General features: G+C 44.5%; 1 protein-coding gene across 6 annotated transcripts in view; it reads left to right on the top strand.

The window, feature by feature from the left end:
- DNAJB2 (DnaJ heat shock protein family (Hsp40) member B2) overlaps positions 1 to 12,277 on the top strand; it is a 258,095-nt gene that overhangs the window by 117,943 nt on the left and 127,875 nt on the right. For 3 of the 6 annotated variants that reach the window (XM_085650119.1, XM_085650121.1, XM_085650123.1), the window contains exons 4-5: positions 4,481 to 4,534; positions 6,835 to 6,954. In XM_085650119.1, the coding sequence (XP_085506245.1) occupies positions 4,481 to 4,534; positions 6,835 to 6,954 (174 nt within the window). The remainder of the gene's footprint in view (positions 1 to 4,480; positions 4,535 to 6,834; positions 6,955 to 12,277) is intronic. The other 3 variants (XM_085650122.1, XM_085650120.1, XM_085650124.1) reach the window with 1 other exon arrangement.

Below are 12,277 nucleotides of genomic sequence, written 5' to 3'. Positions count from 1 at the left end.
TTTGCATTACAGACTTAAACCTGAAAACCCCACTGGCTTCTAAATACTGTGCATGACTATACATGGCAAGCACATGGGTGTGTGCTAAGCCTCTGCTTCTTCCCCAAAAAATACGCTCCCCCTTTCCATCTAATGCAACTGTGAAATCACCAGAGCAAGACACAATAAATCTCTGCCTATAATTCCTCTATGCACACAGAGTCATGTTTTCACATTAGTCCTGAAACGAAATTTCTTTGCCAATTTGAAAGCACACTTACTGCTCTTTTTTTTTAGGGCCAAGTGAAAATCTCTTTTTACAATTTGAAATCACTTTTACAGACTGACACATTATGAAACCACTATTTTTGATTTATTTAATTGCACGTGTCCAAGCTGTTTTTTTTTCAGACCAACACCATGTGTATTCTCTGTGTCTGCCTACACTCCAGCAAGGGCAACCAGCCTTAGTGATGCTGAATGTATTTGCATTACAGACTTAAACCTGAAAACCCCAGTGGCTTCTAAATACTGTGCATGACTATACATGGCAAGCACATGGGTGTGTGCTAAGCCTCTGCTTCTTCCCCAAAAAATTCGCTCCCCCTTTCCATCTAATGCAACTGTGAAATCACCAGAGCAAGACGCAATAAATCTCTGCCTATAATTCTTCTATGCACACAGAGTCATGTTTTCACATTAGTCCCAAAACGAAATTTCTTTGCCAATTTGAAAGCACACTTACTGCTCTTTTTTTTTCGGGCCAAGTGAAAATCTCTTTTTACAATTTGAAATCACTTTTACAGACTGACACATTATGAAACCACTATTTTTGATTTATTTAATTGCACGTGTCCAAGCTGTTTTTTTTTCAGACCACCACCATGTGCATTCTCTGTGACTGCCTACACTCCACCAAGGGCAACCAGCCTTAGTGATGCTGAATGTATTTGCATTACAGACTTAAACCTGAAAACCCCACTGGCTTCTAAATACTGTGCATGACTATACATGGCAAGCACATGGGTGTGTGCTAAGCCTCTGCTTCTTCCCCAAAAAATTTGCTCCCCCTTTCCATCTAATGCAACTGTGAAATCACCAGAGCAAGACACAATAAATCTCTGCCTATAATTCTTCTATGCACACAGAGTCATGTTTTCACATTAGTCCCAAAACGAAATTTCTTTGCCAATTTGAAAGCACACTTACTGCTCTTTTTTTTTTCGGGGCAAGTGTAAATCACTTTTACACACTGTCACATTATGAAACCACCATGTGTAACTACAACAAAAACAATTCCCATTTCTATTATTCATTTCTTAAGTTACCACATACATCCCCTCTCAAACTCTAAACTCACCTTTAAAATTAGTTAGTTGTGAAAGAAATGTGACACTCAAACAGCAGATTATCAGAGCCAGGATCTCTGTTGTGTTCACCTCTCTCCTCTCAGCAGAACCAGATAACGGCAAACTTTCCCTCTATTTTTCCACACATATACATGTAAGTTTCAAATCTCAGTGCTTCCCCCTTTTTTTCAAATGTAATCACACATTTCTATTGGTTGAAAACCAACCCTTTTCCAAAAGTACCCTGCCCCCAACTTGACTTCTGCCTAGTACCCTTCCCCCAACTTGACTTCTGCCTGCTACCATAGCAACAGCTCATGGAACACTGCTGTGTGCAGTTAGGTCAGAAGTTCGACACACAATGTTTCAATTCCACAGAGCAAGAGTGCTTGACTTTTCAAACCTTACAGCAAATCCATAGTACTGTTCTTTGGTTACACATTTTTTTGTACCAATACAAAACATGCTTCTATTAATTTTCACATACAGCCTAGTTTTTATTCTAGAATGGTATGAAACAGCCAATCAGTTCTTTTTGTTTTAAAAAAATATGTATGCCTCCATTTCCAAACTGTCTTTCTTTTCATATTGCCATTCTACTGAAAGACACCTCCTGAGTGCATCCAGTTCTCCTTTGAAGATGTTCACTGTGTGGATTGTAGGGCACAGCTATGTCTTCTGGAGTGAAAAGTTTGCAGAGAAAACAGATATGGTGAGAGACCTTGCTTTGCCAAATGTAGACATTAAATGGATTGGTCAGAGAGGGTTAAAGTGGCACCAATTGATGCCATTGGTGAAATCCTTCATTCAAATCCAACACCCTGACCTCATAATAGTGCACTGTGGTGGCAATGACCTAGGCACTTTGACTGGGGTAGGTCTGGAAATGCTTATGAAGGACACCTTTGCACAACTGTTTACACTTTTCCCTAAAACTGCCTTTGTGTTTTCCAACATATGCCAAAGGCAAAAATGGAACTGGTCCAATCATTTCTGTCCACAGATTGACAAAGCAAGAAAGCACGTCAACAAATCTGTTTCTGCTTTCCTCCGTGACTATGGTATGGGTGCCATTTACCACAACAACTTGCGTTATGACATGCAAGACATTTATAGAGGAGATGGTGTGCACTTCAATGATGAAGGGAACAGAGTCTTCCTCTTGAACCTTAGACTCTGCATCGGTACTTACTTGTAGGTACCACTAAAAAAATGACTTCATAAACACAACAGCTCTTTTTAGAGCTCCCTAATTTCTAAACTCTTAAATCTGCTTTTCATTTATCTATTTTTATTTTTTTACCGTACGCTTACCGTAAGCTTACCGTACGCGTACCCCGTGATTTTTTTTAAAATCAATAAATGTTTTTTTTGTACTTTTCTGTCCTTCTTTGACCCCCTTACAAATGTTAGGGGGTCTGTAACTCTCCTCATTGCCCCCTTTCCTTGTTTTCACTCTTTTTTTTCAGAGTGAAATACACAAAATGGCGGCCGCCGCTTCCTGGTTTCGGCCGATTCGAATGTTTACTAAGATCTAACAGCCAATCAGAATCGCGCTCGCGCACGCCGCCGTACGCTTACCGTAAGCGTACGGTAAGCGTACCGTAAGCGGGCTCAGATATATATATTGATTTAAAGGCTATTTTCTCAGAATCTACTGAACAGATTTACATCAAACCTACAAAAGGCACTTCCTTGACCTAGGGACTACCTCTCTGCCAAATTTTGAGTAATTCTGTTCAGCCGTTCGGGCTGTAGCTCGTTCTAAAGGTCCTATGGTAAAATGCATGGGAAAAACGCGTTTTGGGACCCCCCTTTTATCTCAGCCCCCGCTTGACGGATCCCCCCGAGACTTTCAGGGTAGGAGCGGAGCGTAGCGCCCCACCTATTTTGAGAAATTCGCGAGGATTCGTCGACCGGCGCCAAAGTTATTCAAAATAGAATGTTGAGGTTTTCCTATGGAAACGTGGTCCTAACTATAACTACCTACTGGCGACCGCCAGTAGGTAATATATATATCTCCATTCTTGATTAAAAAGTAAAGCTTCTTGCTATCGTGTATGTATAGAATGTCATTTCGATCAATTGCTTCAAAGCTCCCATTTTGGTGAAACCATATGACATACTTTGCCAATTTCATAACCCAGACTTGTATTGACTCGTGGACAAAGTACTTCTGCCAGTGTATCCCCCAGTAAGGTATTTGTGTATGCTCTCAAAAGTTAAATCTCTCGAACCGAGATATAGCGTGTTCTGCCCCAGTGGGCTTATATACTTGTTATACCCTCAGGGCAGGGAATGCGTCATAATATTTAAAAACAAAAGTCTAAATTATATATACTAAAATCAAACCACCTTATTCGCGGCCTACTCCCAGGGTTTCATTTGTCGTGGTTGAGTAGTCTAGTTTCTCTGTCGTTACATTCATTGTTTACACTGTGACACATCTGAGCTTGCTTTCCTATAAAAGAAGAAACGCGTAAGTACACTGTTAAAAAACCTAGGAAATGTAATTCCTATGATCTCAGGTGCTGGCTGCAAGGAGTGAGTTAAGAACCGTTAAATAAACTCGCATGCAAACTTGTGTCACAAATGTACAAAAAGCTCTTCGTCCATGTTGAGTACTAGTGGTTCTTTTGCAATCCATTTCTGAAATATATCTGGATTCAGCCCTTCATGAGTCGGTATATAGGAATAGGAAGCACAATCCTACAGGTGCACAAATGCATTCTCCAACACCTGCAGGCTATAAAAAATGTTTGTTGTCAAACTGCTACACATTCCACTTGTCGTCTGCCCCCCTTTTCTCTGAAATGAACCTTAGTGCCCAAAGATTTGTGAATCGCTCGATCCCCATTAATTAATAGGGCATATGCCTAAGACAGTGAAGCAGCATTTAATGGAAGCTTCCAATAAAAGGCTGCCTTACCCCTGACTCCCAACATTAGAGTCGTAAGAGACTCAAAAGAAGGTTCCAGTGCTGTGAACTATTGTTGCAAGTGCGTAACTTTACCATTTTAATGACCCAACAGGCTGATCACTCTAAACATCGATTTATCTTCAGTTTGTTGATCTGTGGTGAGGGCGGGGACTTCACGGCATTCGGTTAACGATGAATATGCCTCAACTTATTCATCTCTGATTTCCCCTAGAGCGCAAGCGGGACGTCTATGACCGTTATGGAAAAGAAGGTCTGAAAGGAACAGGTAAGTGCCGTAACTAAGCCCCTTCTGTCACGTCTCTCCCTGTAATTAATAGGCCTCTGAAATTCTTATTCAGATTAGGATAGTCTAGTACTGATTTGAACAAACCTGTCGTGCTTTATTTTCACTTTCTACAGTAGTATTTATGTGCATTAGGTCTGCAGTCAGTACAGGCCCATATAGAAGTACTTAATGTATAAGTGGAACCAGCTCATCGGGCCCAGTGGCAGCGCCGCTTATGACGCTGGAGTAGTGGGTTTCCGAAGCCTCTACCTCCGGATAGCTCAGAGAGAGCGAGTGAGTGAGGTGCATTGCAAAATGCCATACTCTAGTTTGCATAGAGTGAACGATACTACAGCGTGCTACAGAATGACTGGCATAGAATGAGATCTACTGCAGAGTGCCACAGGTTAGCTGATATGGAGAGGGAGATATTGCAGAGTGCCATAGCATAGTTCACTTGTAGTGAGATATATTGCCTTATGTGAAGTGTACTGCAGAGTGCCACAGAATACCTTGCAGGGTGTGAGACATACTGCAGAGTTCCACCCAACAAGTTGCATGAAGTAAGATATATCGGCAAAAGATGCACTCCAGTGCCCTACTAAAGCATGCATGGAGTGAGAGATATTGCAGAATGCCCAGAATGGTGCGGACTGATGCGGCCTGCAAAGTGCTGCCGCTGGTGTAAGTTACATTGCAGCAGCTCTCAGAACAGCTTCACAGATTCACTCACAGTACTTCAGGATATCTTGCATGCAGTGAGTTGTACTGCAGAGTGGATTTGTGGCTATTTCACATTAGGACAAACGCTGATGCACTCTCGGCGTGGGTGTTTCCCACTTTGCTGTTTTTTGGTCCATTTGCACCCTTTCCCTGCATACTTTCTTTGTATTTTTGACACTGTTTTGTGTTCCTGTGGAAGAACAGTGAGCGGTTTCCTTCCTCACCTTCAGAGGACTATGAACCTGATGAGAATGTGGGTTTCTGCAGTCTGCCTTGTTTTTTTGGACTGAACTGTTCCCTGTGCTTGTTTTTTTATTTTTTATTATAGGGGTTCCCTGCTTACCCTCCCCTGGACCACTGGCCCTCTTGCCCCCATGCCATGGCATTTCACCACCTGCATCTTTCACATGGTTTGTTTATGCAGGACAGAGTACAGGTGGTGAAATGTTCGCAGACCAGAAGGACGCAGCATAATGCCACATACCTGTCAGGATTTTGACAACGAAGCAGGCCCTGGACCTGCCGCTTTCAGCCATAAGCTTTCTTTGACCAGCCTCTTTCATTCATTGTCTTCAGACTTTGTGAATCGCTTCTAGGTCCACTAAGTCATCTCTTACTTAATGCAATTGGCTGTTTGAGACTAGCCTTCTGACTCCATTCGACTGCTGGCATTAAGCTGCACAAAGGACTACTTCACAATTACAGCCTTCTCCTGCTAGCTCCTACCGTGGGTCTTACTCTGCTGAAACTGTAAGCACATTAAACCCATATCTATTGTCTTCGCTAGTGCTTGTTGATTTTGCCCTCTCTGGCACACTATATTAGTATTGGGTATAAGACCACCAGCAGCAGCCAGTCTATAGGGTCTGAGGGACCATGCCCCCCACCTTTTTCCCGGAAACAGTTTGTGTTAGGCTAAACAAAGGTCAGCCTGGCAGACACTCCTTCCCTTTCAGCTCAGGCAGCCAGGAGCTAGACGTGCAAAATGCCCATGCTCCTGGCTGCCTGAGCTAAAGATTACCAGGCTGAGGAGTTCACAGCCCTGTGGGTCTGACCTTCTTAACCTGGCAAAGTGCCTCGAGGCCCTCCCCCTTGTGACCTTGCTTCAGACCTGGGTGCTTCAATTTTGGGCCCTGAAGTGCCCAGGGTCAAGTGTCAGTCAGTGACACCACGTCACAAAGTGGGGTGGGGTCAGCAGTCTCACTGACACCATCCCACTCTGTGACGAGGTTTGGACTGCTAAGGTCAGCCAGTGGAGGAAGGCAGCAGTCCCAGCTCTCCTGGGACAACCATGGCTTTCCTCTTGGAGATCTGCATGTAAGATAAGTTTAGTTTTTTTTAATGTCTGGTGCATGCATGCGTCGGTGTATGTATGAATGCATGTGTGTTTGTAAGTGAGTGCTGTGAGTGCGTGTGTGGATGCATGGGTATGAACGATGTGTATGCATGCTTAACTGCATTAAGTGGAGTTTTCTCTTTAATGAAATTGGCTTGACTTGCGTGTATTCCTAAGTTGCAGATCTCTTTTATTGCTGTTATATTCCGTTTATCTTATATCTGCTGACATTTCTTTTCAGCAGTTTCCGGCGTTCCATCACAGGGTCCTGAATTCTCAGGATTTGGTTTTACATTCCGCAGCCCGGATGAGGTCTTCCGTGAATTCTTTGGAGGAAGAGATCCCTTCTCGGAATTCTTTGGTAAGCAGGAAGTATATCTTTCTTGGAATCTGTTTTTGGGTGGTCTGGACTTTCATCTCAGGGCATTGAGCGCAGCTGAGCTCCACTAGGGAACAGTGTGTGTGGTGGTGATTGATGTGACTAATACAGTATGTCCGTAGCGACCTCTATCACTGGAGGGTGGGTGGGCGGGTGGGTTCATGGCTGATGTGTTTGATAAGATCAAGGGTGCGGAATGTCCCTGAGTGGCACCCATTCACCACAGAACACTGTTTTGAAGTGGGGCTCGTTAGACGAGTGGAATTGGGCGGCCCCATAATAACTCTTTGAACACTGCGTCCATTGAGTGCAGATGTGGCAGCCTGAAGGAAAATGAGAATTTTTAACTCGTAATGGGAGACGGATATTTTGGTTCTCATTGGGAAAATATTTTTGGTCATGACTAGTAAGATCCAGTCCTTGCAGTCCACTCTGGTGTTGTGCAGAGCCACACACCCCTCCCCTTTTCAAGTTCACCCAAACCCACATTTGAAATGCAGCAACTTTGAAGCCCAGGAGAGGATGGCCATGTTGGTTGAAAGTGTTAGATTCCAGGAGAAGTAGCTTTCTCTGGTATGTGTAGTGCCCACCCCGCCCCTCAGTTGCAGTTGATAAAAACCAAATCTTTATTCCAAAGACTTGAGGTCCCTCCAGTTCATGGCTGGTGTACATGTGTGTCTTTGCCTCAATTGCATGCAGACAAGGCTTTCCCCTCTTACGAGGTTCACAGTGAGAATGGATTCCAGCACTGAATTACTACAGAGGCCACATTTTCTGTTTCATTTCTTTTGAGGCTATAGCTCAACAGGCTGCTCTGTGATTTTTAGTGAGACATGTAGATATCTGATAACATTCTGAGTAGCTGGTGTTGCTAAATAGGTTCTGCCCATTTAGGCCACTGGCATTTTTTGTTTTTGAACTTCCAGTTTTTGGGCTATTACTACGGGCCAGTCTCACTATCTGAGTCTCACTCACTGTTATTTCATGCTAAGTGAACTGAGTGTGTTTACTGTCAGTGTCCATGTTTTAAGAATAGTTTGCTGCAGTTCAGCTAGGGTTACTTGGCACTGGTCTACTTACATGTGAACACTTGGGAGTGCACGTGTGAGGGCTGCGTGTGTAAGAGTGCTGTTGTGTGCAGCCCAATAATTGTGCACATGTAGCCTGGTGCAGAAGGGACTCTGGAAGGATAGGTGCTGACCTGGGGTTGACCTTATAATATTAGTGGGCATTCACAGATAGGCCAGTAGGGATTATTGTAAAATCTGTAGTGCTTTCACTGTGCTATACACCTTGGTGAAAACTGCCTTAACGTGCAGGTTCACTCCACTTAATCCTAGAGAAAACAGAAACGTGACAAACTGGGGTGAAACATGCATGGCAAATTGATTTAGCAGGTTCCAGTAACATTCATATTCATCTTATGGGTTGTCAATGATTGTTATACTTCTAGGTTGTCCTGTTTTCAGTGTTAATTGCTTTGTGGATTTCAGTGGTGTCTTTTCAGTGTTTTCCAAACCTTTGAAATTGGTGCTCATCAGTGTTTAGTCACATGCTCAGCCTCCAAAATCAATAAAAACTGTGTTTTTCCAGCGTTTACAAAACATGTTTTTTTGCAGTGATAGTTATAAAGCACTTATTTAATTGAAAGGAGAAGTAATGCAGGGTATGTAGTGTCATCCCGCTGGCAGTTCCAATGGACCTATGGTTGCCTGTCTTAAGCATAAAGTCTGTGTATTGCACTGCAACTCACATACATGACCCTGTCTTACATCTCACTACCTCTCTCACACTTTAAAAAAAAATCTTTTGATTGAACTTGCAGATGCACTACACGCATCATTAATCTAGCTTGGCAGGCATAACATATATAGATTCAAAAAGCATTCTCATCCCTACATCCTATTCAGTTCTTTTATCCCCCAACCCCCCTCCCCCCACCGCTCCTCCCCCTCACCCCCCCAATTGTCTGGCCAAATGTTCCAAGTCATCCAAGTTCGGGCTGGGCCTTTGCTGCATGTCTTACTTTTTCAATATCATGTAACATTTTAGATCCCCCTGTATTCCGTCCACTTGCTCCATATTTCATCCCATTTCTCTGGGCATCCCCGGCTATGATAGACTACTTTTTTGGCCTCTCCACACCAGTCAAGATCTTTTCCCCAGTCTGTGATCGGGGGGGGGGGAGGGGTGTACTGCACCCCATGCCTTAGCTATCTTCCTTTTAGCGATTATTGCTGACCGTAGTAACCACTGCCCGATGTATTTTGGCCACTTAGGGCCTTATGTAGGTGGGCTTGCATTTACCACTTCATAAATACCGAATCATACCGATTCGGTATTTATGAAGTGGTAAATGCTATGTAGGTAATGAGTCGGTAATTATTACCGATTCGTTAAAATTCGGTAATTACCGAATCGGTATTTACCGATTCGGTAATGAGGCATACCTTCCCATTGATGGGAAGGTATGCCTCATTACCGAATCGGTAAATACCGATTCGGTAATGGGGGGAACACATGCAAGGGTGACAGGGTGTCACAATGACACCCTGTTGCACCCCTGAAACGGCCATGTGTGCACATGTGGCACACATACATGCCCTAAGGGCATGTATGTCTGCCACATTGCACACTTGTAGGCGCTTTAAAATGCTTTTACACATCCATACTTTATTTACCACCAGCTATTAGTTGGTGGTAAATACCGACTCCAAACAACACCCACACACTCCCCCTACATCTCATTTCTGTATTCGGAATTTACCGAATCGGTAAAATTACCGATTCGGTAATTTTACCGATTCGGTAAATTACCGAATACAGAAATGAGCCCCCTACATCTCAAAAGCCAAAATACCGGTCGGTAACGGTATAATTACCGAAAATCGGCCGTTACCGACCGGTATTTGGCTTCCTACATGAGGCCCATAGTCTCCCCTGTGATACCTAGTATATGCCATCTGGCATCCAGTGGAACCAGTAGTCCGGTGACTTCCACCATTACTCTCATGACCTCTGCCCAGTATTTTTCCAGCCCCGCACGATCCAAAAGCATATGGTAAAATGAGCTCTCCTTCTTGCATCCCCTCATGCATTTGTTAGAATCGATTTGCCCATTGATATAGTCTTGTTCTAGTTGTGTATGACCTGCGCAGGATTCAAACCCGTATGAAGCGGAATCGTGCTCTCATGGCTACTTCTCTAGGGCTTTCATCCCAGTCATCTTCTAAAGTCCCGACATCCCTCTCCCATGCTACCCTCCAGGCCCCCAGTGATTCTGGTGCATTATTCATAATTGTTTTGCATATGAGGGAGGTGGCTTTTGTGGTCTTTGGGTCTAAAAGTATTCTGTCTTCTAATGGTGTGTGTTCAGGTATTTGCTCTCCAGCAGATGTATGTACTTTAATGACTTGCTGCAGTTGTATATATCAAAACTGTTCAGTGGCTGACATTTGATAATCTGCTTGTAGGGTTCGGAAATCTATCATTTTCTGACCTTTCCAGACATTGCCCAAGTACTCGACGCCCAGCAGCGCACACGTGCGAAAACTCCGTAGCCATCATACCTCTTTCAATAGGTTGCTATTCTACAGAGGTGTTCACTCTGCGAGTCTACCTTCCCATCCCAGGAATTTAGTCGCCTCCCTCCAGAGTCGTACAGTGTATGCTCCGGTAGCTTACTCGCCTGGCTCTTACTGTATAGTGCATTTAGATAGCCTCTCTGGCCCATCAAGTAGTGATCCATTCGGTATGCTGGCTCTTCCCTCCCTGCAAAGACCCAGTCATTAAGGGTAACAGGTTGTGTGGCCGAATAGTATTTACAGATATCCGGGACTGCCAGCCCCCCATCATAGACCCCTCTCTGTAGCTTGTGCCGTGCTATTCTAGAATTCCCTCCATTCCATAGCAGTTGTCTCACTTGTGAGTCTGTTTTACGAAAACACGCAGCAGGGATTTTGTACGGGGTACTTTGGAGGATATAAAGAAGGCGTGGCAGCGCCATCATCTTAAAAAGGGCTGGTCTACCCATTGCGAGAGCGGCAACGTTCTCCAGTGCGCAACATCCTTCCGCAGTCTATGCAGTTGGGGGAAGAGGTTGTGCTCCAGAAAGTCCATTACTGTGCATGATATCACAATGCCCAAGTATTTAAATGTATCCCTCACCTCTATGACACTCCCACCGGGGGGGCATTGTCAGCATTTCCCCTGTCAGCGTGAAGGCAAGGGATTTATCCCAGTTAATCTAGTAGCCGGAGTAGCTCCCAAACAACTGAAATATATGAAGAGTACGGTGGATAGTTGATCTCGGTTCGCTAGCGTATAATATTATATCGTCGGCATACAGTGAGATTGTTTCTTCCCACTCTTCCCCCTATCAGTATGCCTTTTGCCAGCGGCTCTCTTCTTATCCATTCCGCTAGGGCTTCCAGGGCTTGCGCGAAGAGAATGGGCGAGAGTGGGCATCCCTGCCTCGTACCCTTTTTCAGTGCAATCTGACCAGAAACCACTCCATTCAGCCTCACTCTGGGCAGTGGTCTTGTAATTTGACCCAGGCGCAGAATCTAGGGTCCAAGCCAAACCGCTCCGATGCCGCAAAAAGATATTTCACTCTATACTATTGAACGCCATACGGACGTCCAGGGACAACAGCAGGGCTTTGAGGTTCGGCTCATCCCTGGATGCCTGCAGGACTCCGTAGAGTCGCTGCAGGTTCAGTCGGGTGCTTCGGTGTGGCATAAAGCCAGACTGGTTGGGGGCTGGATCAAGGCAGTTATTACTCTGGTGAGTTTGGTTGCCAGGACCTTTCCCTCTTCATTTAGCAAGGAGATTGGCCTATAGGAGGAGCAGTCCTCTGGTGGTTTGCCTCGTCTCGGGAATGCCCTTATCGTGGTCAGTCTTTAGTCTTCCGGGAGTTCTCCCCGGTCCAGTGATTCCTTAAACATATCTAGCATGTAGGGGGCCACCAGGGTCGCAATCCCCTTATAGAGTTCGACTGTATGCCATTGGGACCGGGTGCTTTGCCTGACTGTGGAGCCCTAATTGCACTGCTAATTTCTTCTGCAGTGAACTCATCATCTAGTTCGTCTCTATCTTCTTGCGATTGCTCTGGGAGGTTGGAGTCTCTGAGGAATTCGGTGCATTTCAATTTAGTTCTTGTAGATGAGGGCTGGTATAACTGCTTGTAATATCGTGCAAAAACTGCGGCTATGTTATCATCCATTTCGCAGGCTGCCCCGTTAAGGTCATTTATTTTAAACTCCCAGTTTCTTTCATTGTCCCTTTTTTCCGGCCATGCCATAAG

This window comes from Triturus cristatus, chromosome 3_2 (genome assembly GCF_964204655.1).
Source record: "Triturus cristatus chromosome 3_2, aTriCri1.1, whole genome shotgun sequence".
Classification (NCBI taxonomy): domain Eukaryota; kingdom Metazoa; phylum Chordata; class Amphibia; order Caudata; family Salamandridae; genus Triturus; species Triturus cristatus.
Note: the sequence above shows the minus strand (reverse complement) of the source record. Positions and strands in the feature narration are given on the sequence as shown.